The sequence below is a fragment of the Apis cerana genome, linkage group LG8 (assembly GCF_029169275.1).
Source record: "Apis cerana isolate GH-2021 linkage group LG8, AcerK_1.0, whole genome shotgun sequence".
NCBI classification, from domain to species: domain Eukaryota; kingdom Metazoa; phylum Arthropoda; class Insecta; order Hymenoptera; family Apidae; genus Apis; species Apis cerana.
Genome location: NC_083859.1, coordinates 7,040,633 through 7,065,743, shown reverse-complemented (window position 1 = coordinate 7,065,743; position 25,111 = coordinate 7,040,633). Strand labels below are relative to the sequence as shown.

General features: G+C 30.2%; 1 protein-coding gene, 3 long non-coding RNA genes and 1 pseudogene across 44 annotated transcripts in view; 2 read left to right on the top strand and 3 right to left on the bottom strand.

Annotated features, from left to right (window-relative positions):
• The window catches only part of LOC108001677 (uncharacterized), a 32,785-nt gene extending 26,787 nt beyond the window's left edge, over positions 1 to 5,998 (bottom strand). The window contains exons 1-3 of the long non-coding RNA XR_009830903.1: positions 5,499 to 5,998; positions 3,932 to 4,447; positions 3,444 to 3,704 (exon numbers count right to left, since the gene is read on the bottom strand). This is a non-coding gene — a long non-coding RNA (uncharacterized LOC108001677). The remainder of the gene's footprint in view (positions 1 to 3,443; positions 3,705 to 3,931; positions 4,448 to 5,498) is intronic.
• LOC108001671 (basement membrane-specific heparan sulfate proteoglycan core protein) overlaps positions 1 to 25,111 on the top strand; it is a 149,834-nt gene that overhangs the window by 31,136 nt on the left and 93,587 nt on the right. For 37 of the 40 annotated variants that reach the window (XM_062078430.1, XM_062078439.1, XM_062078434.1 and 34 more), the window contains exons 2-8: positions 22,742 to 22,895; positions 22,965 to 23,089; positions 23,190 to 23,340; positions 23,412 to 23,580; positions 23,727 to 23,887; positions 24,241 to 24,390; positions 24,778 to 24,987. In XM_062078430.1, the coding sequence (XP_061934414.1) occupies positions 22,742 to 22,895; positions 22,965 to 23,089; positions 23,190 to 23,340; positions 23,412 to 23,580; positions 23,727 to 23,887; positions 24,241 to 24,390; positions 24,778 to 24,987 (1,120 nt within the window). Of the gene's footprint in view, positions 1 to 20,697; positions 20,716 to 22,741; positions 22,896 to 22,964; positions 23,090 to 23,189; positions 23,341 to 23,411; positions 23,581 to 23,726; positions 23,888 to 24,240; positions 24,391 to 24,777; positions 24,988 to 25,111 lie in introns of those variants that run through there. The other 3 variants (XM_062078445.1, XM_062078437.1, XM_062078444.1) reach the window with 3 other exon arrangements.
• On the bottom strand, positions 8,794 to 10,628 carry LOC114578033 (uncharacterized; annotated as a pseudogene).
• On the bottom strand, positions 11,299 to 16,893 carry LOC108001679 (uncharacterized). Its single transcript, XR_001766755.3, has 4 exons — positions 16,756 to 16,893; positions 13,816 to 14,009; positions 12,927 to 13,211; positions 11,299 to 12,551 (listed from the first exon to the last, which is right to left on the bottom strand). It is a non-coding gene; the product is annotated as an uncharacterized LOC108001679 (long non-coding RNA).
• On the top strand, positions 17,148 to 18,752 carry LOC108001680 (uncharacterized). Of its 2 annotated transcripts, XR_001766756.3 has the most exons (3): positions 17,168 to 17,717; positions 17,814 to 18,020; positions 18,461 to 18,752. It is a non-coding gene; the product is annotated as an uncharacterized LOC108001680 (long non-coding RNA). The 2 variants fall into 2 exon arrangements; XR_009830905.1 differs by having other exon boundaries at positions 17,148 to 17,717; positions 17,814 to 18,752.

Below are 25,111 nucleotides of genomic sequence, written 5' to 3'. Positions count from 1 at the left end.
ACCGTGATTGGATTAATTATAAATGATCCGTTGTTCTATAACCATTGATATTCATTTCATATAGGAATTCCATTATTGTTGTGTATCTCTGTGTATTTTGATATAATTTTTATTGATATCACTTGGATAATATTGAGAAAAAACTAAAATAATTAATACAATAATTAATATATAATATAGTATATAAAATAGTTTGGATATAAGATTTGGATTTGATTAATTAGTAGATAACATCGATGTAATATCAATGCGAAATAATTGTTTGTAATTATTAATATACATTGTAAAATATTTTCAAAAATTGATTAGATGGAGAAGGAGGATTTTTTCTCACTTTATGGAAAAAAAAAATTACATTTCGCATGCATCAACTTGACACACGCATCGTTGATTAGATAAACTTGGTGCAAATGTAGTAACCTTTGATGCTTTTTTTAAATAAACGCGATCGAGACTTATTACTCAATCCATTTATAATCGAGCGATGACGCCACGTTTGTTTTAACGCTTTTTTTATTATACATACGTAAGTCACGAGGAAAAAAAACTTTTTCAACAAATTTCATGGAATTTCGAATTTACAATCACGCACAGCGAATACGTGTCGATTAACGAGAATCTTTTTCTTTTCTTTTTTTTTCTTTTCTTTTCTTTTCTTTTTTTTTTTTTAAAGATAGAATTTACAAAGGTCACAATGGTTTTCCAAGTACATCAGATAATCGGCACGTGAATATAAATATCCTTATCGTCGATGAAATTAAACAAACTTAAAGAAACTTCCTCAATTTCGTGAAAAAATAACGATTAACAGGTTGCTCATCTTTGCCGATGCAGAAATATTAATATTCGATATAATTCAATAAAAGTGGCTCGTTATCCATCACGATAATGCCTCTATTTATAATTCACTGTTCAATATTTCATCACCTTGAAAAATTCATCGATATTCGATGAATTCGAAAATATTTTAATTTCCACCAGTCGAATGTCCCTAGAAAATTCGAACGTTTCCTTCTTTACTTTGAGAAGAATTCATATATATTCATATCCGAAAACTTGAACCGTGAACATTTTTTACTTTCTTTTATAAATTTTTATAAATTAGCAGGAAAGTGTGCAGAATATTCGAAAAACTTTCACCTTGAAAGTAAATTCGATATTTGGTAATTTAAATTTTTTGAATTTTCGCGGCTTGAGTTGGCGCAAAAATTCCCAGAAAAGTATAGGTAACCTTTACCCCCCAATATTTCTACGATCTCTGCTCGTAAACGTTTCCATATAGGCTTTGTGTTCGCATAATTAAGTTGAATTGTAAAGAGATACTTCGCTCAATTGCGGTTAGATAAAGAGATGGTTCTGCTGTCAATATACGTGTATATATTTTTTTTAAATAAAAATACCATAAAATGAACTTCTTCGTTATATCATCGGCCACTCTATTCGTTTTATCATCGACGAGAAAAATAAATGAAAATTGATTCTTCACTTACTGGAGCATATAAGTATCGCTCCAATTTCAATGTATCTTGAAAAATACGAACAATGAGGAAAAGGAGCTTTAAAAGAGTTTTAGAAAACCCTAAGAGCAATATATCGGATAATTGCCCAAGAGGATGAGAACATCATACTAATCAAATTTTGTCAAACTCGATCCGGTTCCTTTTCGACCCCATAATAGGAAATCGTTCCATCTTTTTAAGGTTATGCAATTGGCCTCGGAACGGCGCGACATCGATTTGCTTGCCGTAGAGAAAGCGAGTCGCGAGTCGAAGGCTCGTTTCATCATCTCGTCGATGCATAATTTGCCCATTTACGGATGTTGAAGAAAAAAAGGAAAAAGAAGGAGAAGAAGAAGAAAAGAGAACTAGTCTTACTCGTTCCCCTCTTTTTCCCTCGTTGTTCACACGGTATCCGTCTATTCTGGAGGAAGCAGAGGGATTTTTTTATTCCGTTGTCCGATTATCTTGTCTAACACGGACGCAGATAAGTCGCGCGATCGAAGGCGAGAAAAAGTGGGTTACACTCGACGAATCGCAGGAAGGAAATGAGCTGAGTGTTAGTCGAGATTAGTTGGAGAGCTCTGTGAAATTTACATTTGGATGAATCGGGTGCTCTGTGCTCAGGGTGGATAGGGTGAGGTCTATTTATTTCCTTGGAACCTTGCTCCTTTCGATAGATTTAGACTAGTTAACCTATATTAGATCGAAAATGAATTTAGATTGATTTCGTATCTAAATTCATCTCGTGAATTCGTTATCGTGGAAGCTATTTTTTTTTTTTGCCAGTAACTTAACCTAACCTAACCTATCTCAATCAAAGGCGTATAACTTTCGAATCGATATGTTCTTAGATTTAATGAAACCTAACCTATTCTAACTAAAGGCACGCAAAATATATTAAAAAATATATAAATATATTAAATTTCAAGTACATGTAACTTTAGATATTATATTTCTATATATATATTTAAAGCCCTCACATTTCGCTTTTTCATCGAATATTATTGCGTGATGCCAATAACCTAAATCATATAGTGTTAGCTAAGAATATCAAATTTTAAATATTTCTCAATTATTCCTAGATTCTAAATCCACCTGTTTATTGTCTCTTCTATTTAAAAAATAATGAACGAAAAATTAAAAAAAAAAATTGAAAGCAAAAGTGTTAAAATATATAATTTACATTCCTCCTATTATAAAAGATTTTCTTTGTTCTCCTTTCGAACATACTCGAATCGTTTACCATTGAAATTTCGCAAATAGGAACGCGTGTGTTGACTGGCATAAAGGAACGGATGCGCGATGATAACGTTCCATAGGAAACGACCACGCGTGACCCTGGCATTATACATCGTCTCGAACGAACGCGTGTCCTCCTCGTTCTAACGACAGTGCTCATTCTTAAGAATTTGCAATTTTTCGAATTACTTCGAATCCCCTTTCCAAAAAAAAAAAAAATATATATAGTGAAAAATTCGAATAAAACTTCGATTCGAAATTTAAACATTTTTTTTTTTAAACTTTGATCGAGATTCGCATTATATATCTCTTCAATTCGAACTCTTTGATCGTTCAGAACGGTTGCAAATTATTGAGAATTATTCTGTTTCGCCAACATTACCCATTTTCTCGAGAATTGTTCAATTTCGTCCGACTTCAAGTTTCAAAGATTTAAGAAAAATAAATAGTCTTAAGTGAAACACAATAATTGCTCCCTTAACAATTTCGAATATTTTCAATCGCTTTTAAAAATCGTATTTCGAGCTGTTCCAAATCCCATCCCTATATTAGTCACGCTATTTCTCGTCTTTCTCGAATTTTAATCGAGTATCATCGCCAAGTCCCTCTCCCTTCCTCCTCTCTTTTCCCCTCCTTCCTCCAACTGTGTTCGATTTACGTAAACGTCGGTGTTATAACACGGTGTAAAAATAGAAAGTAACATACCTGGTCGAAAACGAAGGTTCGCGGCCAATGAGTAATTTACTACCCGTTAGACCTTCTCCCTGATTCGGGCCAGATCCCGCAAACGAACCTAATAATCCCGAAGGTTATCGTGTTTCCAATTAAGCGGCGATTATCCAAACATTTTCCATCCAACACTTCCGCACACGTCTGCCGTCATTACTGACGGCGAGCTCATCAGCGATTGATTACGATGAAAATGTAAGCCTTCCCTCTCTTCTTCCCCGTGTCAAGGAATTTTGTCTAGAAATTAATTGAACGGGAATGTTTTATCTCTTAGATGCTCTCTTTATGAATTATTATGAAGAAAGAAAGAGAGGGGGAGTGGGGGAGAGATTGGGCTATCTTGTTTGCAAGAAAAAAAAAATTAGATCAATTTGTGAAAAATTTGTAATCTTAAGATCTATTAATTTTGTTGATAATTGAAAAAAATAAATGTAAATATTATTTTTAATATAAATTTTACTTACGTTTTCTTTTGTGGAAGAATTTTTTCTAATCTAATTTTTGAGTTCTTAAATTTCTTGAATTAAAATAAATTTCTTAAATTACAGATGGAAAAATATATATTCTTGAATTTTGGATCTGTGTGAAAAATTACAGGTCTATTTACAAAATATCGAAGATAAACTTGAAATTCCTATTTGTAGCGTTACAAATCAATTTTCAATTAATAATTTAAATTGACATTTTGCTACTCATTCTGAATATATACATTTTTAATCTTTCTCATACGTGGAATTACTTTGTTTCTTTTTAATAATCGCATAAATGGATGCATTCGCAAGCGAGTGGTCAATGATCTATTAAGAAAAGTTAAAAGAGGTCTTGATCCAAGAAAATATTATTTATACTGTCACTGTGGCACGATTTGCAAAGACTGTTTCGCGTCTTACGTCAGCCCTTCGTGACATCATACGATGACAATAAAATTTTGTTTCGATCGAGACTGGAATAAACATATTGTAACGGTTTGTAACCGAAACCTGAAAACAAATATCAAACATCATTCTCTTAGAATGGATAAAAATTTCTGACAAAATTAGAATAGAAGGATATAAGTAGAAGTAAAACCGGTCAACTCTCTATTCTCTAAACTCGTGTCTCGATCATTGTCGTGCCACTGTTCTCAAAGTCAAGAACGAAGGGTAATCGAGTGTCTGGTATGGTTCGTTACGCTCAATTCTATCGTTTGTCTCGCTTGTGTGGCTTAATCGAGATCGCAACACATGGCACGTGTGCTCTATCATTGATTATTTAGCAAGTTCAATAATCGTGTTGGAATTGTCTTCTCTTTTTGTCATTTTTAAAATATCAATTAAAATATCAATCATTTTTAAAATATTAACTTTAGAATAATATATATATACATATTTAGTTTTATTGAGTTATTGAGAAGTCTTCTTTTTTGAAAGAATCAATTTTTTAAAAATTGAATCTGAATATGAATGCAAAATAATAGCATATATTAATTGTTATTTTTTCTTTTTTTCAAAGAAATAAAATGTTTTTCAAGAAATTGAATTCAATATTCAAATATTTTATTATCATTTATGTACTATCTCTTTGATGTATATTGTGCGATTCTTAAAATTGTAATTAATGAAAGATTATAGGTTAGGTTTGGATCTAATGTTAATACAAACGTAATATTTCAACCTTGTACTACTTTTTTCAGATATATATTCTTTTAATATTGAAATTTTAATTATCGTATTTTTAAAAATTTTTAAATTAAAATTCTTTTATTTATTTTTAAGATACTAATTGTTGGGAGTAACATTTCATATAACCATCAAGTTAAAATTTAGTCTAGACGAATCGATTTTGGCTAAGTTAATTCTGTTCCCTGACAAAAAATAATTTATTTTTACCAAAAATGAAATAGCGCGCTGAAAAAAAATAAAGCAAAACTGCAATGAATAAATTATAAAGCTTGAAGTACTAACAATCCGAAATCATCGCTCAATTTTTTATTTTCGTCTAATTATATTGAATAGATAAAATCTAGGTTATGTTCGGATCAAATATAATTACCTCTGCATTATATCCAATTGCCAATTACTTTAATTTACATCTTAAGCAAAAATTCCTCTAGTTAATCATCGTAAATATCGAATAATTTCCCTTGAAACAAAATTGTTATTTATTCACGAACAAATCTTTCAAATTTTTTTTCTTCGTTTATTATTCATTATTCGAACAATAGATGAAGTCCAACTTTATGATCAATAATCACACGATTCACAAGACGTAAAAAATTATAGAAACCCGTTTGATCTTGGTTCAGAAGGGATCGAGTTTTCTACGCAGTGTGAAGATTTTGTCGATGACTCAGAGGGCTCAAAGGATTCTTGCAAAAATGTCGGGACTCGAAGTGAAAGGAAACGATCGTAGATGGCGCGATCATCTTCCTTGCAATGACGATGCGTCAATTGAATAAATCTTAGAAGGGCGAACGTTCCATTTCGTAAAAATTTCTATCATTATATATTTCAAGCAAGTAAAAATAAATAATGAATTATAATAAATTAATTTAAAATTGATTTTACAAATGCAAAATTGGGTATTATAAAAATTCAAAATTTGTTTTTACATATTAGTATATCAATTTTTCACAAGATATACAAGATAAAATTTTTTTTTTAATGAAGTGAGATATGATAAAAGTTGAAATACATACCATCTTCTTCCACTTCCATTTTAACTGTTCATTTTATTTTTCTGAATAACTTCTGACAATTGGCCACTATCCTGTTGAAAAAATATTTTATTAAAAACAACTTAAACAATACTTATTTATAGTTATTCTAGTTGATTGTAATTGATCTGTTTTCGTACAATCTTGGCACTATAATTATTATTCGATACTTTGAGTGATAAATTATCGAAATAAATTTATTCTTAACGTCAACTATTAAAACTTTGCTCCTGATCTTTGTCGAGTAACATTCTGGAAACTTTGCCAAAACGTATTCGCATATCGCAGTGGCCCTTGTTCCACGGAAGAAACTCGTTTCGATAAACTTGTACCATATGCCCTTCTTCTAGACACCCGTTTAATTAACGTCAATTGTCGGTTCACTATAATGTTTCCACGAGTGAATAGAGAACTCTCGTTTCTTGTTAACACAGATATCCTAAGATCGACGAGTTTATGGTCGATCGACTGGTCGAGAAAAGTCGCGGACAATTTTTTCTACGGCAGACGCGATCGTAAATCGCTTTTACGCGTGCGCCTCTTCTTTGTCTTTTGCGTGACGACTCTGTCGCGATCTCTGTATGCAGAAATACGTGGTATATAGGGTGTCTCGGCGGTTCAAGTGGGTAAAGGGTTGAAGAGTAAAAATAATGTTTTTTTTTTCATTAAAGCAGTGGTTCTCAATCTATAAATGGCTATCTATGAGAGAGTTACAAAATGTTTTTTAAGGAATTGGTAATATTCCTTAAAAAAATTTATTCTTAGTCAACGATTTGTTTTTATTAGACATGATTAAAGCATTGTATTATAGTTTTTCAGAAAATTATTTTTGAAAATTGTTCGAACAACTATTTTTTATAATCATTATTTATATTATTTATCCTTTGTTTGTGTATATATTTATTTGAGACACTCGGTATGCATCATTTCAATGTTTGAAGTCATATATTTGTGCGGAGATGCGCTTCAATTATAATAATTTTTATGGTTTGCATCTCTTAATTACTGGATGACGAGATGCCAGAAAGGGAGGGACAATTTTGAAGCAGACATCTCAGTACATGAGGGATCAGACAAGCGTATAACGTGATTAGTCGTTAACGAGTAGCATGAAGAAATCTTTTAGTCATCGGTAATAGATAGATAGTTCGACTGGACATAAATATTATATACTCGAAATACTCGTAAAATTTTGAATATTTTTTGAATTTGTTTTATTCCAAATGATCGGAGGATTCTTCTGGCAAAATCGAATTGAAAATATTTAAAAAATTTAAAGAGAATGATCAAGCGTGAAATTTATCGAATTTTTTTAAGTATTTCAAGATTCTGATCTTAAACAATTTGATACGATTGTTTTATCCATTAAATCTTGTTTTATTGTCAATTCTAATCAATTTTGATCGCATTAACGAAAAAATTTACCGTGACAAGATTTATTCTATGAAAGTATTGAAATCTTGTTACATTTGCTGTCACGAATATGATATTCGTATGAATTTTTTATAATTTCTTGAACAAAAGTTTATGATCTTTATCATATGTGTTTATTAAATTTATTGAATTTCAAATGGAAATAAGTTTCTTAAATTATAAATTCGACGTTTGGAGAATATTCGATATTTATGCAATATTAATAATTTGACGTAATAAATAACAGTCATATTTAATGTATCTATCTTTATAATTTTAATAATGAACTCAATAATGAACTCAATTCTATGAATGTACAAATATTTGTATAAATATTTCATTCTTTTTATGTTCTTTTACATTTTTCACAATAAATAATTATAATAATAATAATAATCATTCCAACAATTATCGTTGCTATATAATTAATTATTAGAAAAAAAAACAAAAATCTTTGGATCATCAAAGTCTACATCTATCATATTTCATATTTATTAGATGATGATATTAAAATACACTTTAATTTATAGAGAAGAAATCATATTCTCAAAGTTTCATCTATTCCATAATCCAAAACAATTCAATCTTCCCAAATTCCAAATCTAAAATTAAACAAGAATTACATAAAATTACTTTGATAAAATGGATGCATTCAAAAATTCCATTCATAATTTAAGAAAATCCAAAAAATATTCTTTCATTCTTCCATGTCTATATAATTATCTAATAATCAGAAAAATTACATAGAATTATATCTTAAAAAAAAAACAAATACACATTTATATATCCCTACTTTCACAATCCACAAAAACATTCTCTCAGATTTCTATTCTCCAAAACACCAATCCTCCATTTCCAACTTTCTGCTCTATTCTGTACCCCAAATTTCCTATATATACACATACTTTATCAATCTCACAGGACATCGATTGAAACTCATCGTTGAAACTTGTATACAGGACAAATTCGGAGCACAGAGAGAAAGAGAGAGAGAGAGAGAAAGAGAAAGAGAGAGAAAGAGAGAGAGAGAGATTCGACTTTCACAAAGACCAAGCAGCCACGATGCAAATAGGTAGAAAAAAGAATGGGAGGGGATAGAATGTGTCGCGAAGCACTCTCGACTACCCTCTTTTCTCCAGGTCCAGCCGTGGCTCACCCGCGCAACCAAGAGAGGCTGCACAGCAGCTTATACCGCGAAACTGCCCTAATAGTCCATTGTCTAACATCCGACCGACAAATCCTCGTCTCTATACCTCGGCATCCGGCTCGACGACAAGCTACTACCTCTCCCCCAATAACGAGTCTCTTCGATTTCGATCTCTCCTTGTTCAAATTTCGCTTTCCTTCTCTCCTGTGTTTATTTATTTTTTTTTTGCCAGATCTATAAATTTTGGATCGCGAGAAAATCGATTTAGATCTCTCTTACACGACAATGTGCGAGTATTCTTACACTTGATATATTGATCGTATATATATGTGGATATTTATATACACTTGACCTTTGGAGAGTCGATTGCGAATAGAGACGAACACGAAAAAATTAGTTGAAACTTGTTTATTAATATCTTCAAAAGAAATTGCTTTTTTTTATTATTATTGTTATTTGGAATAATTTTAATTTAAAAAGAAAAAAAATTAAACATATATATATGCGTGTCTTTGATTAAATTATAAATAATTTGAATTAGATGAAACGAAATAGAACTCTATTTTTGTCGTATTTAATTAATGTGATAAATAGTCTATTTATATTTTTGTGTATCAATTTTTGTATTCATTTTGGACTCCAGATCTATTAAAAATATTCCACGAATATATTAACATTGTTAATATATATATAAAAACCGAATTGAATTATTCGATCGCTGTTTCGTGTCTATTTTTTATGTTTACCATAAAAGTAAGACGATGGATGTAATATTGTGAAAAAATAAGCAAAGATCGATTAGCATAGTTTCGTTTGATATTTTAATTAAGAACAGGAATAAAATATAAGTCAGATTCTTTTTGTTAATTTTAAAAAGTTAAAAAAAAATTACATTTTTTCCAATGCTACGATCGAGTATATATTATTAAACTGAGTTTTTATTTCAAAATATTTCAAACGAAATTACAAAAAAACAATGAAGGATATGTGATTTCAAAAACTGTGAAAATTATTAACTTTGTAATTAAATTTGTAATGTAAAATTCTACATCGCTATACATTAGCTAAAAGTGCTAAAAAATAATTTACAGATTCTCAATCAATCTTTCATAATTCAGTTTCGAACAGCACTCTTAATTTATATTTTCATCTCATTCTAACTCGTGAATCTACTTTCGTGAGAAAAAAAATGCAATTTCTCCCGATTTCGGATGACACATCGATAGTTTCAGCAATCGGAAATAGATGCAGGATCGATAAAGGCGAAATAAATGATGAGAATAACTCTTTTTATCTTGATGATTCAAACTTACACGGTAATCGGTTATCCAATAAAGCGGTGACTTCACTTTTGGCACACTGTGTGTACACACAACAGGGACAAGTAAGAGCAGAACAGCTTCCTTTTTATTCGTGACTCGATGGGACGGAGAAAGCACGTGGCGGAGAAACGGGTATGAGTCATTATCCAGAAATACACGTTGCTCCTTCGAGATACCGAATATATTGAATGTCAATCGTTTCTTCTTTGATAAATCGGCCGTCACCCATAACCAAGACCGAGATAATTCAATTCCTTACATTTTCTCTTTTCTCAAGATCTATTTGACTGGCGAATTTCCTTCTTAATCACTCAAAATAAAAATCGGTATGTATACGTTGCCATCTTATTAACAATCGATTCTAGGTATCGAAAAGAAAAGAAAAGTCGATATAGAAAGATATCGATCGAGTCTTATTTGTTTAGTCACGACTGAAGTTTATAATTAATCGAAGCAAGATCGCTTTGTCTCTATCATATTGTTCGCTTATCCTATCTCTGTCTCGCTTGCTCCAACGCAAACTTCGATTTATCGATATAGCTCGATAAACAAAGCTCGATCGATATTTTTGTACACCAACTTTTGTTTTCGTCCGTAGAATTTTCCAAAAATATTTCGCTTTGTATCAACATTAATATATTTTGGATTAAATAGAAGTGCAACAGAGGCTTCTTCAATCCCCGAATAGTTTTGGAAATACGATCCGAAAATTATTTTCCGCGGCTGAACGAACCTGAAGTATGGTTTACGTCATGGTCAGGAATGGAGTATAAGCATGAATTGGGCATGATGAAGACCCTCTTTCAGGCTGATTACGATATACAATTTCAAAACCGATTTATCCTTTAAGAGGTCGATTAAATATCGTAATATTTGAATTTTGATTCAAAATAAATTGCTCTAGGCAGTTGAATGAATAGAATTGGAAGTAGGAAATAGGGTTGGTGATATTTATTTTTTTATTGTTTTTAATTAAATGCTCTCTTATTTGATGAGAATAGATTTCAGTTTCATTATTTTTAAAGAATGATTTAAAAAAAATCTAATCATAATTAAAGTATAATAAATATTTATATTTATAAATCGAATTTTCATGTTTGATTAGTCAAAATCAATAAACAAAATGAAGAAAAAAAAGTCATAAGTTCGAATATGTATACCTTGAAATTTTTTGAATATGAATCTAGAGATATTTATTCTTTTATTATTTTCAATGAGACGTTTATGTATCTTATTCAATATAATTGATGAGAATTGAGAGAATTTTTTCAGTTTTATTATTTTTTATCGCTTTAACAAATCTAATCAAAATGTAATAAATATTTCGATCAAATTTTGATATTTGACCAGAATCAAAATCATTCAATAAACAGAATGCAGAAATATCAATGAATAAAACTTAAACTCTTGATACTTATTTCGATGTAATTGATAAATCTCTTTTTATTTAAAAATTCAGAAAAAATTTTCTTTCTTTGAAAAAATTTTCTTCCTATAAAAATCCTATATAAAAAAACTTTTTTGATTATTATTTTGATTATTACAAATCAATCTTATATCCTAACAAGTAAAAAAATCACATAAAACAGAATTCCGCTAAGAATTCTGCTAAGAAGGAACATCAAAACATCATTGTACATTTTTCTTATCAAAACGCAACGAAGCTCAAAAATAAACGATTTGAGTCATGTGTGCGCTGGCATTCGACTCGAGGATGATCAGATTACGCAATCGATTATAATTATATTTCTGATGTAATTGTGCGTGTTTCAAGAATGAAAAACATTGTCTTTGACGTTGCTATCGGATTTCAGCGAAAGTTCAGCTTCGTTTCTCCCCCTCCCTCCCTCTTTTTCTCTTTTTTCTTCGTTTTCTCCAGCTTTCGATGGAATAAAAGCCTGATTTTATATGAAAAGAGTGGCAGAACCGACAGACTTCCGGCAAATGGAATTCAACTTCACCAAGAATATGCTTCATGGACGGTTGGTCGGCTTATTAACCACGTGTTTCAAAAGAGAAAACTAATTTTTTTCGGTTTTGATAACGTGATTCCTCAATTGTGAATATTTAGGACGGAATATTTTCGGCTTTTAGTCACAAATATTTGATATCCAGGATTGTCCTAATTTGGTCAACGGATACTCTGAACCGAAATAAAGGCAAAATTCGATATCAACAGGATGTGGATTATCCTCATTATTATTTTATTTTTCTTTTTAAATGTTTGCGGTTTTTTGGTTTTCCTATGATTTCATTGTATCCTGTCCCTTTTATATTAGAATCTTTGCTAATTGTGTCTTATTTTCGTAATAGTCTCTCATTATTCTTGTTGCTCTTTTGTAAACTTAAAAAATCGATTATTGCGGTTTTCCATCGCAACCCTTTCTCTGTGCGACTATTTTCGATCAGGCGGAAATGGGTCTCTAGACGGATTGTTTACTCTCGATGAACAAATACACCTCCCTTTCCGCCAAATCAGGCCATAATCGCTCTTCCATCATATCGCGCTGAAAAAAAAATGAAATTGTAAATTGCGCTATGAAGAATGATTTAGATGGTATAACGCGAGTTTTTTTAATAAGAGAAATTTAGATTATAGTTCCAATAGTATTTTATTGTATTTATTGTAACGAGAAAAAGATTTTGATTTTTATATTTTGATTAATATAAAAAAAAAATAATGAAAAATTAATAAATCACTTTTTAGAAATGAAATTAGAATTTTTAAAACCAATTAAATAATTATTCAGAATTTTAAATTTTTTAATTGATCAATCAATTTCATTTCCACTATGGATTTAACGATTTAATGATTTGTTTACTAGTGAACTACAATCAAACTGCTGTTTACATATATATTCTGTATTTTTAATATTTTTAACCTTTTCTAAACACCATTTAAGGTTAATGGACGTTCAAAACTACGAGTTATAGATAACATCCATAACGTTTCATGTAAATCGTATCAGGATGATCTCTTGCCGTGTAACCTTCATGTTTTTCTTCTCGATGGCCGATACAGGTAATCGCTTTTAACACATCAATTTTTTCAGAAAGTTGAACTAAAAGATTTAACTTTCTTGGAGATACTTAGATTTATTATTAGAGCCTTCAATGGACAAGGTTTGCCTCTTTCAATTTTTCAAAGAAAACACTTTCTCAAACACCTGTGAAAACAGGAAAAAATGATATCTCTACTTCTAATTTGAATTCTTTAGGAATTATCTGCTATTTTTAGATTCTATCGATTGATTAGGTGACAAGAATTCTTGATAATTTTAATGAGATTCACGGAATATCGATTATCAATGAATCAAACTAACTAGAATGAGTAACTAATTAAAATAATATTTTTTGATCCGTGGACGGATAAAATTATTTTCATTTGGATTTATGGAAAATTTGTAAAAGAAGTTTATAAAATAATATAGAAATTTTATGATGAATTTTATTTTGTTTATTCCAATATATTAGCAAATATCGAAAAAAATATTAAAAATTCATCATAGTTATATTTGCAAATAATAAACATTTTATATTCGTCACGGTATAGACTCTGAATATTAATATATTATATTATCATTTAATTCTATTCACATTTTTATCAGATCTTTATGTATATACGGACTCTTAAAAATAATATATTGTATCTATTTGATCTTTTTAAAAATGGACTTATACAATGAATTAAATATGAAAAGAAGAAAAGTGGCGATTTTTGATTGTTATAAAAGAAAATCGTGTGCCAAAAAATATTGAGAATCAAAATACCGTTTGATGTTTGGAGAAAAGCGTGAAAAATGTGTTTATGCGTGTCACGTATGTGATTCCTCTACTCTTGTCGAGAATTAATGAGCCATCCAATCGAATTCGTTATTTACTCATCGTTGCTTCATCCGATGTCGTTCTTCAATGCCTTCCTCCGATATTAATTCCGATTTAAGATTTGAAAATTATTGTATCTCCTGAAAGAAAAAAAAATATTAACATATTTTTCGAAGGCCATACGAAACTTTCTATTCAACATCATGTCGATATACGATTATCGCTGTCAGGTGATTTTATAATTGAAGATATAATTGAAGTATAGTTGAAGATATTAAAAATAAAAAAAAATGTGCACCGAATTCGAATATGTGCACCGCAAATTAAAATTCCTCGAATAATATTTTGATTATTGATTTCTTTATTGATATCTTATATCGATCAATGATTGAAAATAATAATTATTTAATTTACGTTTCATAAAATTTTCTGTGATAATTTTTAAAATTTTTAGATATTATATACTACTAATAATTATTATATAACAGATATTATATAACATTAATAATTTATTTATACATTTGATTAATAATATTATTTGAATGACTTTCGAAATCATATTACCTAACAAAAAAAAGGAAAAAAAATATTTTGATTCACACATTACGAAAGTGATCATGTTACATTGTTCATTCTATAGAGAATACAAACTCAGTTGGAATACATTATGACAATGAATAACGACCTTGTTGAACATAACAGTTTTGTAATAGTGAACCTAGGGTTGCAAGGATACTATAAAAGACGAAGGAATCTGGATTCAGAATGCGATGACAGGGAACACGAGCCGTTAAGTGAGCCGTAATTTGTCGAACCGCCTCGGGTTACACCCAGAGGGGTGAACACCGGGTGAAAATAGGAGAGGGAAGAAGTCGTGGCCGAGATCCAGGGGCGAGGAGAAGGGTGGATAAAGCTGTGGTTAAGCGGCATGTTTAGAAGGCGTGCACACTATCTCCCTTGTTTGCTGTAAAAACAAATCTGTGTAGCACTTTAGAGATCCTGTTCGATCTCTCTGAATCGAATTCTGCCTTTGTGTCAGGGCATTGTAACCTCCTCAAAAGACTGTTAATGAAGATAAGTGAGCTCTTCAGTAGCTTAAGTAGTTTTATTAGTAACTTTTTATCATTCAAGATGTAATTATTTTTTTGGATAGACTTTTAAAGATCTTGTTCAATCTTTGAATCCAGTTCTTTTTTTATCTTTGTAATTTCCTTAAAGAGTATTTTAAGTTGTTGATGAGGATAAGTGAGCTCTTGAATGGTAGCTTAAATAGCTATATTAGTGTTTGTCATTAAAAATATTTTTTTGAGTAGAGATCTCTGTAACAAATTTCTTGATGATTCTATTTGATGATAATTTACTCAGAGGATCTTCAGACTGTTGATGAGGATAAGTGCTTTTGAATAATAACTTAAGTAATTATACTTATATTCTTGTAGATTTTTAGAGATTTTGATTTAATCTGTCATAATATTGTGATTTGTGACTCTTCAGAGAATCTTTAGATTGATGAAATATAAATGTATTGTTAGTTAAATAATATACCTGTATTGAAATTATTATTAAAGCTATAATTTTTTTTTATATTTTCTTCTTCAATTCTTTTAGATAGATATAGATCAAAAAAAATGTATACCAATGAAGAAATATTAAAATTTTAACTTTGTAATAGCATATTTTTTTTCAGATCATAAATATTAAATCCATCGATGTATCAAATCTCGTAAAGATTCTGTTCCTAAATTGTTAAAAAGTAATTATTATTTTTAAGATATCACTATATTATATGATATTGCTATTAAAACAAAAATCATTAATTTATTTCTATACATATTAAAATACTTCGTATAATAATTATCTAAAATAATCAAATTATATCATTAGCTTTTTTTTATCGAAAAAACTTCAACTAAACCTAACCTAAAGAGAATATCATTTTATCGGCATTTCTTCGTGAAATTAATTCAATGATTATTTCCAATTTCACGTTGATCTTCACGTTGAATGGAAAGAGTCAATGAAGGAAGTAAGCTCGTTTGAAATTCTGTATCGACAGTGTATCTATTATTTTTTTTTTCTCTTTTTTTCTTCATTCTCTTTAATTCTTTCACGATAGTATAGTTCAGTTTTTCGAACGTTTTCGACGCGTGAGTGATCGTAGCCCGAGGGTCGGAACGTTTCTGTCGGAAAGTCGAAATGTGTGATTTCCGCAATTTCACCCTTTCAAGAGGATTGCCCGTAGCATTCGCCTTTTTCACGTTCTAGGAGATATGAAAGTTCGTATAAGATGATCTCTAGTTTCTTTTTTTCGATCTTATCGCATCCTCTTGTTCGGTTTACGGCATGGGAATCAACACATGACACAAGTTGATTCGATCGTAAACGAGAAATTTGAGGTTAGGAGTCTTTTAGGACTCTTGATAATAGAATTTTTTTTTGAACAAAAAGATAAGATAGGATTTCGTAAAAATAGGATTTAATTATACAACTATACAATTAGATTATTATACAAAATATGAAAATATCTTGAAAATTCGATTCTAAAGATCAAAACATAACATAATAACAGTATAACAGTTAAAGCTTGCACTTTGTTTTGCTGATTTTAATTGCAGATTTGTCAACTCAATGGAAATTTTCATATTTATAAAGATTGAAGAATTTCTAGAATTAAAAGTATTAATATTTATATAGTGTATAATGACTATTGAAGAATCTAACCTAAATGCGTGATAGTACAACTGCTCTTAAAAATGCAAATTTATATAAATTTCTAAATATCATGATGTATCATTCTATAGTTCTGATAATTTATAACTTATTTAAGGAATCGAAATTCAATTCAAATATTATTCAAAGGCTAATTACGTCATAAATGTTACTAACCTCAACACCTGACACTATGTATCTTCCTTCAAGAGATCATAATTTTGTTTTTTTCGCAACAAACACATGTACAGGGTAGCTATCTAAAATTACTATGTTTGCCAAAGATCTGCACGAGATCTTTTCTCGAACTTGAAAGGCAGTTAAAATGCAAAGGCTTGGTCGAACGAGACTAGCGCCACCTATGCAGCCTCAGGTTCGCCGCTGTTTAGTATTCTATGTGCTGACAGCCCTCTTTTCCACACCTAACCGTCCACGGCCATCCTCCTACGGTAACTTGCTTCAACATGGCATGTTCTTCACATTAATATAGAGCGGCTTAAGACAAAAGACGATCGGCCTCGTAGCCCTTCTCCCTTCGAGAAAAGTGTACTTGACTGCAACGCCATCTAGCTCGCTAGCGCGTATATTTTCGTTAAGTTGAAGCCCCTGAAAATCCCTTAAATTGGAGGATTTCTTGCTCTCCTCCATACGTGCTAAATCTTAACCTTTGAGAGAAAGGAAGGAAGAGTGATTGGAAGGAACATAGTGATCCTGATGATCAAAGAGGATTTTTTTATATGATGTGTATCTTCTACGTTTAGACCTTTGGAAACGAGTGTATCAAGTGTAGATGAAAGAGTAAATAAGTATAAATGAAAATTGTGCTTCAAAGTTTGGATTTGGCATCAAATTTTAATTCAAAGGATCCATGAATTTAAATATCTAAGAATTTAAGGATTAAAAGGATTTGTAAAAAAAATCTGAAATATCAAAGACATTTTAAAAGTCAATAAAATTTAATTTAAAATCCAATGGCCTAAAAGTAACCAAAAGACCTAGAACTTCAAGATTCAATTTTTGAATCCATATTCAAAATAACAGAATTACAGAATCATTTGATTAAGACTTGTATAAAAAAACGAATTATTTATAATTACCAAATACTGTCCAACATTGTTTAACCTCACAATTAAGCTCAGGTTAAAATTATCATTTGATTATTTTTCCAATCTAATTCCAATCTAATTTCCAATATCTATTATCTATAATCTAATATCCAATATCTATTTTTTCAGTTTCGATATATATATTTAGAAAAGAAGTGATCAAAATCAAAAAATTTATATTACTATTTCTATTTCAAAGTCAAAAATTTCGAGTGATGAATCGAATCAGAGGCAGCGTTCTTGCGTTATGCAATCAACACGTGCGTGCAAACTGCACGGGATTGGCTTAACGATATGCAGACGCGCTCGCTTATTTTTTTCGGGACCAGTTCTCCGGTGAGTCATCGGTCTGGACTCATTTTTGCACCAGGTTTAACGACCCCGTTTATCTGTATCTATCTCTTTCTTTTCTCTTTCATATAGCTCGTTGATCGACCTGTTTTTGTGTTAATGTTTTTCTTTTTTCTCGAGATGTTTTTCGAAATTCATCTCGTAATATCGTTTAATTTATAATTGATCTTTGTATATTATATACAAAGATATTTTCGAATAATATGTAGATAATTGATAATATTTTAATATGAAATTAGAATTGAATTTTTATTTTATTTAATAAAACAAATTTTTGTTAATAAGATAGGAATAATATTGATAATCGTTATTACCATAAGGAATAATGTTTGTCTGTTATTTAATACAACAGAATATTATTAAATTATATATAAGCATTCATTATTATTTATTATGATAAATAAAAAGTGTTCGCAATTGATCAGCTGATTAGAAGACAACAGTAAAGTGCAAGAAAATTGATCAAGGATATCGACAAGTTGATCGAAAGGATTCGATATTCGCCACAGTGGAAGTTTCGAGGACGAATTTCCCGTTGGCCACTTAAACTGCGCCGACACGTATTTCCCATGCATTTTAAGGATTTTGGACAGCGTGAGGGGCCCGGTGTTTTGTCGAAGTATGAGCACGTAGTTGTCGTGAAAGGATCATAGAGTGGACTTAGCTCGGGAATCCCGTGTAAAACTTGGCTGGAATAATAAAGTTTTGTCTCCTACCTTCTCCATCTTCTAATTCTTTGCCCTCATGGAAACGATTCTTAATCGACCTAATTTTATTTTCTTCGATTTTTTGATTAAATTTTTCAAAATAAATGAAATATTTACATATTTCTCTTTTCCTTTCTTTCTTCTTTAAATTAAGTAATTTAACAAAAGAAATCAGTCCTAATTTTATCATTGAATTTATTTAACTATAATTGACTTGAATTGTAGGAATTCAAATACATCGTAAAATCTTGGCTCTCTTCATTCGTACGATAATTTTATATATTCTGTCTAAACACATATAAATTTTTAATATCATTCCTAATATGGTAACAAGTTATTTTCAGAAATTTTGACAAAGCTTGATCAGATCTTTTTCCACTCTTGATATTTACATATATCGATATTCATTAGTCGAAAAAAAAAATGGAAAAGGGCGCTAAATGATTCAATATAACCTCAACTGACAAAGTTTCTTTAACGTCAGTATTGTTTTTAATATGGTCACGAGTTATCTTCACAAGTCTTGACAAAGTTCCATTCATCTTTTTCCACTTTTTCATTTTTATTATTTATATGTGTAGAGTGAATAGATATTTATTTCTATTGATATTTTAAAAAGAGAAAAAGAATAATCAAATAACATAATTAACGAAATTTGTCTTTAATATCAGTATCTATAATATATAATAGTAAAATCTTTAATATGATCACGAGTTATCTTCACAAATCTTGATAAAACTCAATCATTCTATTTTTTCATTCTTATAATTTACATGTATAAAATAAACTGATATTTATATCTGTTCGTATTTAAAAAAAAAAAAAAGAAAAAGGGCTAAATGATATAACCTCAAAACAAAATTTCACGACAAATTTAAACGAAAGAATATAATTGTATATTTAAAATTTTTCAAGCAGAATATTGAAGAAGTTGCATGAAAAAATTATTGCAGTTACTACAAGTAAGTCTTTTAATTTAATTTTTTCGCCATTGATATTACAACGAGATAACAGGGAACAGTAAATCTTAATTGTTAAACATACGATTTCGCATTATCATTGATCATCAACAAACATTTCCCGATATTTTCTTATCTAAGTTTTCACGATCTATTAATCTCATAAATTCCATTAAATAAATTTCATTAGTTTTGTAAGAAAAATTAAATAACGAAAAAATGTTCATTTCTTTTAGGACAAGTCTTACGTGTTCCAGATATGTGATTGGCAAAAGGCAGATAATAATATATCTCGTAGCTTATCTATCTCTAATAATACTAATAATATATCTTTATGATTTGGTCTTATCAATTCTATGGAATCAATCGAAACGATTCACATTTCATTACACATTACCAGGTATTTATCAATCATTTACAAAAATAAACCGTTCATTCATCAGAAATAGTTGCAAATCGTTCTGAAGCTTGAAACTAATTTTAACTGGAGAATTAATGAGTCGACATTCGTATCATTATCCTCCATGAAGTTTTTTGTTCCTAGTTACGTAACATTACGTCGATCTCCCTACCCACGTGTGTACCATTTTGCACGCGGAAATGGAATCCTTAACCTAGGTAATTCCGCTTAAATGAACCTCAAAGTTTCATTTCCTCTCATACATTAAAAAATAAACGTATCATAGACAATCTCGCTGCTTATAAATACTATTCCTTCTTATGTTTCGTTATTATTTTACGTATCATCATTTTAGCGCTAAATGGAAGCATTGGAAATCGATTAGAAATCAGTTTGATATCGTTTATAAGCAGGAAGTGGCGTATGCGCTTCCGGTCACGTGGTCAAACATCATCTCGTTCGCAAGGAAACGCGACACCCGAGATATTAATCGCGATTAGCAAGATCCGCCAGATGGCCGGTTTTTGCTGGATCATGCTTTTCAACACTGATTGGGCGCCACAAAACGGATGCCACGTGTTGTCGCGCCATGATGTTAAGAGAATGGCAGTGAGGTTAGTGCGCGAGTTATTTGTTAATGGGATCGATAAAATGTGAGATAAAATAAAAAAAAAAAGTTATATTATCTTTGAAATGAATTGAAGAAATTTTTTAAAGAATGAATTTTAATTTTTGGAAATTATTACCTGAAAAGTTACGAGTGTTTAAATATAATCTTATATGATTTAGATTTTTTTTATGTATAATTTTTATGTAAAGGAATTAGAATTCGGATTAAAATTAAAATAACTTTCAGAAAATTTAAAGATAGATATGAAATTTTTATTTTATTTTCGATCAATTTTTCGATTCCTAACATGAGTTGTCTTAATAATTGTCTCCAGATGTTTCTCTAACTTTTATTTTCTCCCAAGTGCTCGTTTTTATCCTAAATATAAATTCCAAGTCATCGTGTTCTAAACATGGAAACAGTAAGGGATTGTACGATTCTCTAATTCTGGTGATTCTAGTAGATAGGATTCTTATTTGTCATTGATGTACCATAATGAGTTCTTGAAGTTTGTAATTAAATGATATTTCAGGTTTATCCTTACATTTATTCCTTATATATCCAATATTTTTTAAATTATAAATTCAACAATCAAATATTCCACAAAACTGAAATATAAAAAGATATACAAAATAAAGGATACTTTAGAAAAAGAAAATCATTAAATGAAATGTTTATAAATTTTTTTCAATGAAAATAAAAAATCATTTTGGAAAGATGAAAGATCAAGATCAAGAAGAACAAGAAATATTCTAAAAAATCTAATTTTTTTAAATGCAAAAATATCAAAAAAAAAGAATTCTAATTCATTCGAAAATATTTAATATTCAAAAAAAAATTTCCAAATGCAAAAGAAAGGAATTCCAATATATTTGAAGATATTTAATATTTAAAAAAAATCGAAATTTTTCAAATATAGGTATCTAAAGAATTCTGATACATTCGAAGATATTCAATATAGCTCAAAATATGAAACCTTTCCAAATGCAAAAGTATCAAAGAAAAGAAATCTTACCTACATTGAAAGATTGACGTTTGATTCGTCAAGTATAGATTCGTGGGAAACATTGGGTTTGTCATTCGCCTCGTAGTCGGAATATCGACACGAGAGCTGGGTTGCATAAGCTCGTCAGTCGTTTTCTCGCGTAACGATACTTTATCTCGACCAAGTAATGCTTTTTTTTCTCGCTCTGTATACGTGTATCGTGTTGTTCCTTGAAGAGAAGAAACGTCGTTGACCCGCGATGTCGAATCCTGGCCACCGAATCACGGCCGGTCGTGATCATGGGCGGCCAATCCTGAATTTATATCGCGTGTTTAGGTGAGAATTGGTTCTTTATGAGTCGTACGTGAACACACTACGCGATACATCGATATGCGAGATATAGTCGATATTCGAGATATAGTCGATATTCGAGATATACTCGATAGATTTGACTCATTACGTATATTGACTGCACCAAATATTTTCATTTGTAACGTCTGTTTTCTTTAAAACTCGTATGTTTATTCATAATGTCGTCTTCTTTTCAATCTTTTAACATTTAAAGAACTAGAAAGGTACTTTGACGTAAGACATTTTGCGTAAGATATCTTATAAATATTTATAAAGATATTCATGATGTGTAATTTATATATATTTATATATTTGATATTCAGAGAAAAGATAATTCTAAAGATACTAAAAAATATGCAAAAATGTTCGATTGAGATTTGTTTATTAAGTTATATATAATTTAATTTTGATGGAAATTAAAGGTAGTTTTATTTATTTTTTAAATAAATTTTTTAAATTAATTTTTATCAATTTATTAATGTTTATCAATTTTTTAATTTTCTATCTATTTTCGTCATTCTGTATATTGTTAATGTACTAATTTTTCGAACAAATCTAATAATTTATAATCACTTTTAAAGATTAAAGAATAATATTTGTGACATTAATTAACAAAAATTATTGGAGCCCATCTCTATGGATGCTTGCTAAAATTAAAAAAAATGATATTATATGTAAGTTTTTTTTTTCGCAGAATGACGATCTAGTATTTGACCAGGATGGCAAGCAATCTTTAGACGAGATACCTTTGATTGAGACACGCCAACAAGACTCCATACTTCACAGGTTAAGGAGAAGATTTTTAGATTTTTTTAATCCAACTACATCTACTTCTACTGAAGCTCCAGGTAAATAATTTGTGCCATACTTTAACAATAAATTTTAATACTATCGTTGAAATCACTGTATTTTAACAGAACCTGAAGAAAACAACGCGGACAATGAATTGGACAACGATCCTCTTGTTCAATCCAACGATGACGAATATTTGGAAAAATCAGCCCGCGATACTGCAGATGAATTCGAAGTCGAAGCTGATGAGGTCAGTTTTCAGTAATCTAATTTAACCTAATCTAAATTTTCGATTCCAACAATAAGTAAATACTAATATTAAATTTGACAAATATCATTGATGTTATTAGGAGAATGAAGTTGGAAATGCAGCTGAAGGTCGAAGAGAATCAGCAAATTTTGGAAATAGCGACGACGAAGATCTTGCTGGATCTGGAGAAATGGAGGGCAGCGCTGATGATACGCGATTGCACAATCTTGTACCAATGAGAGAAGAGAGAAGTAAACAATTAGTATTTCATTGTCATTTATCTAATTGGAACTTTTACTAACTTCTGGCGATGATTTTGCAGAGTATTATAGAATAACCTTGACAGTTGGAGAACCGTTCAGAAGAGAGTATGTGGATAGGAATAGCAGAGAGTACAAGGAGCTAAGTGGCAATTTAACTCAACCTTTGGAAGAGTTGTTGAACCGTTATATTCCTAATGAAAATCACCATGTCAACGTTATTAAAATTTCGTGAGTGCAATATGATTGTATATTTAGAAGATAATATTCCAAAAAAAAGTATCAGTCTTCTTTGAGAATACATTTTGATATGCTGAGTCGAAATGATTCAACCAGCAAGTATTTATGGAACGATAACGATTTCTCTTTACTGTCAGGCCAACGTCCGACAGCTTCACATCACAAGTTACCCTAGACATCGGTTCGACGTTCACAGATGAGATGGAAGTGCGGAACGTTATAGAGCAACAGCTGCACTTACACTCGTTGGGCAACGTCCAAGTTCGACCAGAAGAATTCTCGTTTAGAGTATTCCAAGGCAAGTTGAAATTATTCGAGTGACGTGGAAATGATCGATTCCTCCTCGAAGACTTCGAATTTCTCTTATATCATCTGTAAATCGATTATCTGAAACGGAAGAATCTTTTTAAAATAAGATGGATGATTGTTTAAAAGTATATGAATTTGGAAGAATCGATCAGCCTTTTTTTCACACTCTTGATCTGCATGTAAAATACTACTTCTTGCTTTAATAGTGTTTACGATCAGATTTTATTTTCTTCCATCATGTTCGAATTTTCATTTATCTTTTGTTTTTTGACATTTCTTTTGTTGCATTATTTTATCCATCCGATATTTACACCCATACACGTACAAAACACACACAATTAGTTGGAGAAGAGATAGAGGAACCGGAATGCGACCAATCGACCGAGATAAGGTGTAAAGATGGTACATGCGTGCCGGTCGAATGGCGATGCGATGGAATTTCTAATTGTAAGGATGGTTCTGACGAAGAAGGTTGTCCTGAAACAACGACACGTAAGTAGTAGTAAATCAAAATTCAAAATCAAATCATCTGACATCTGTAAATATACATACTATTGTATATTTCTAATAGTGTACAATATTACATCATATTGATGACTTGTATTATTACATCTTCATTTGTAATTAACTTTATTGCATGTTTTTCTTCTTTTTTTTTTTATCAATCTTTTATCAAGAGGATAGAATGATTACGTATTTTAATTTTACAATTTTAATTTTGCAATTTTAATTTTACAACTACATAAACTCCATTATTGCCATGATATTCTTTTCATATATATTTATTTTCTTTCTTTATGTTTATAATTTATATTCATCCTGCTAATCTTCGCTTCGATATTACGCTACTTCCGACTGTCCTAATCATCGAAACAATAGATGTCAGCGAGAATATCACAGAATTTTATGAGGAAATAACTAAGGAAATTAAAAAGGAAGAAGATGTTGAAGGAGTAAAATTAAGCAAATGTCGCGCCGATGACACTGTTCGTTGCAGTGATGAAAGTCGTTACATATGCTCTGTACAGAAATGTGACGGCGTCAAGGACTGCGATGATGGCGATGATGAAGTTGGTTGTCCCCATCCAGGTATAGGTTATCTGATGCTCACAATTACATAATGCTTGCTCACAATTACATTTTTGTACATAGAATTGTATATAAAATTGAATTTTTATTACACATTTTTTCTTTGTATTTTTTGTTTTCAAAA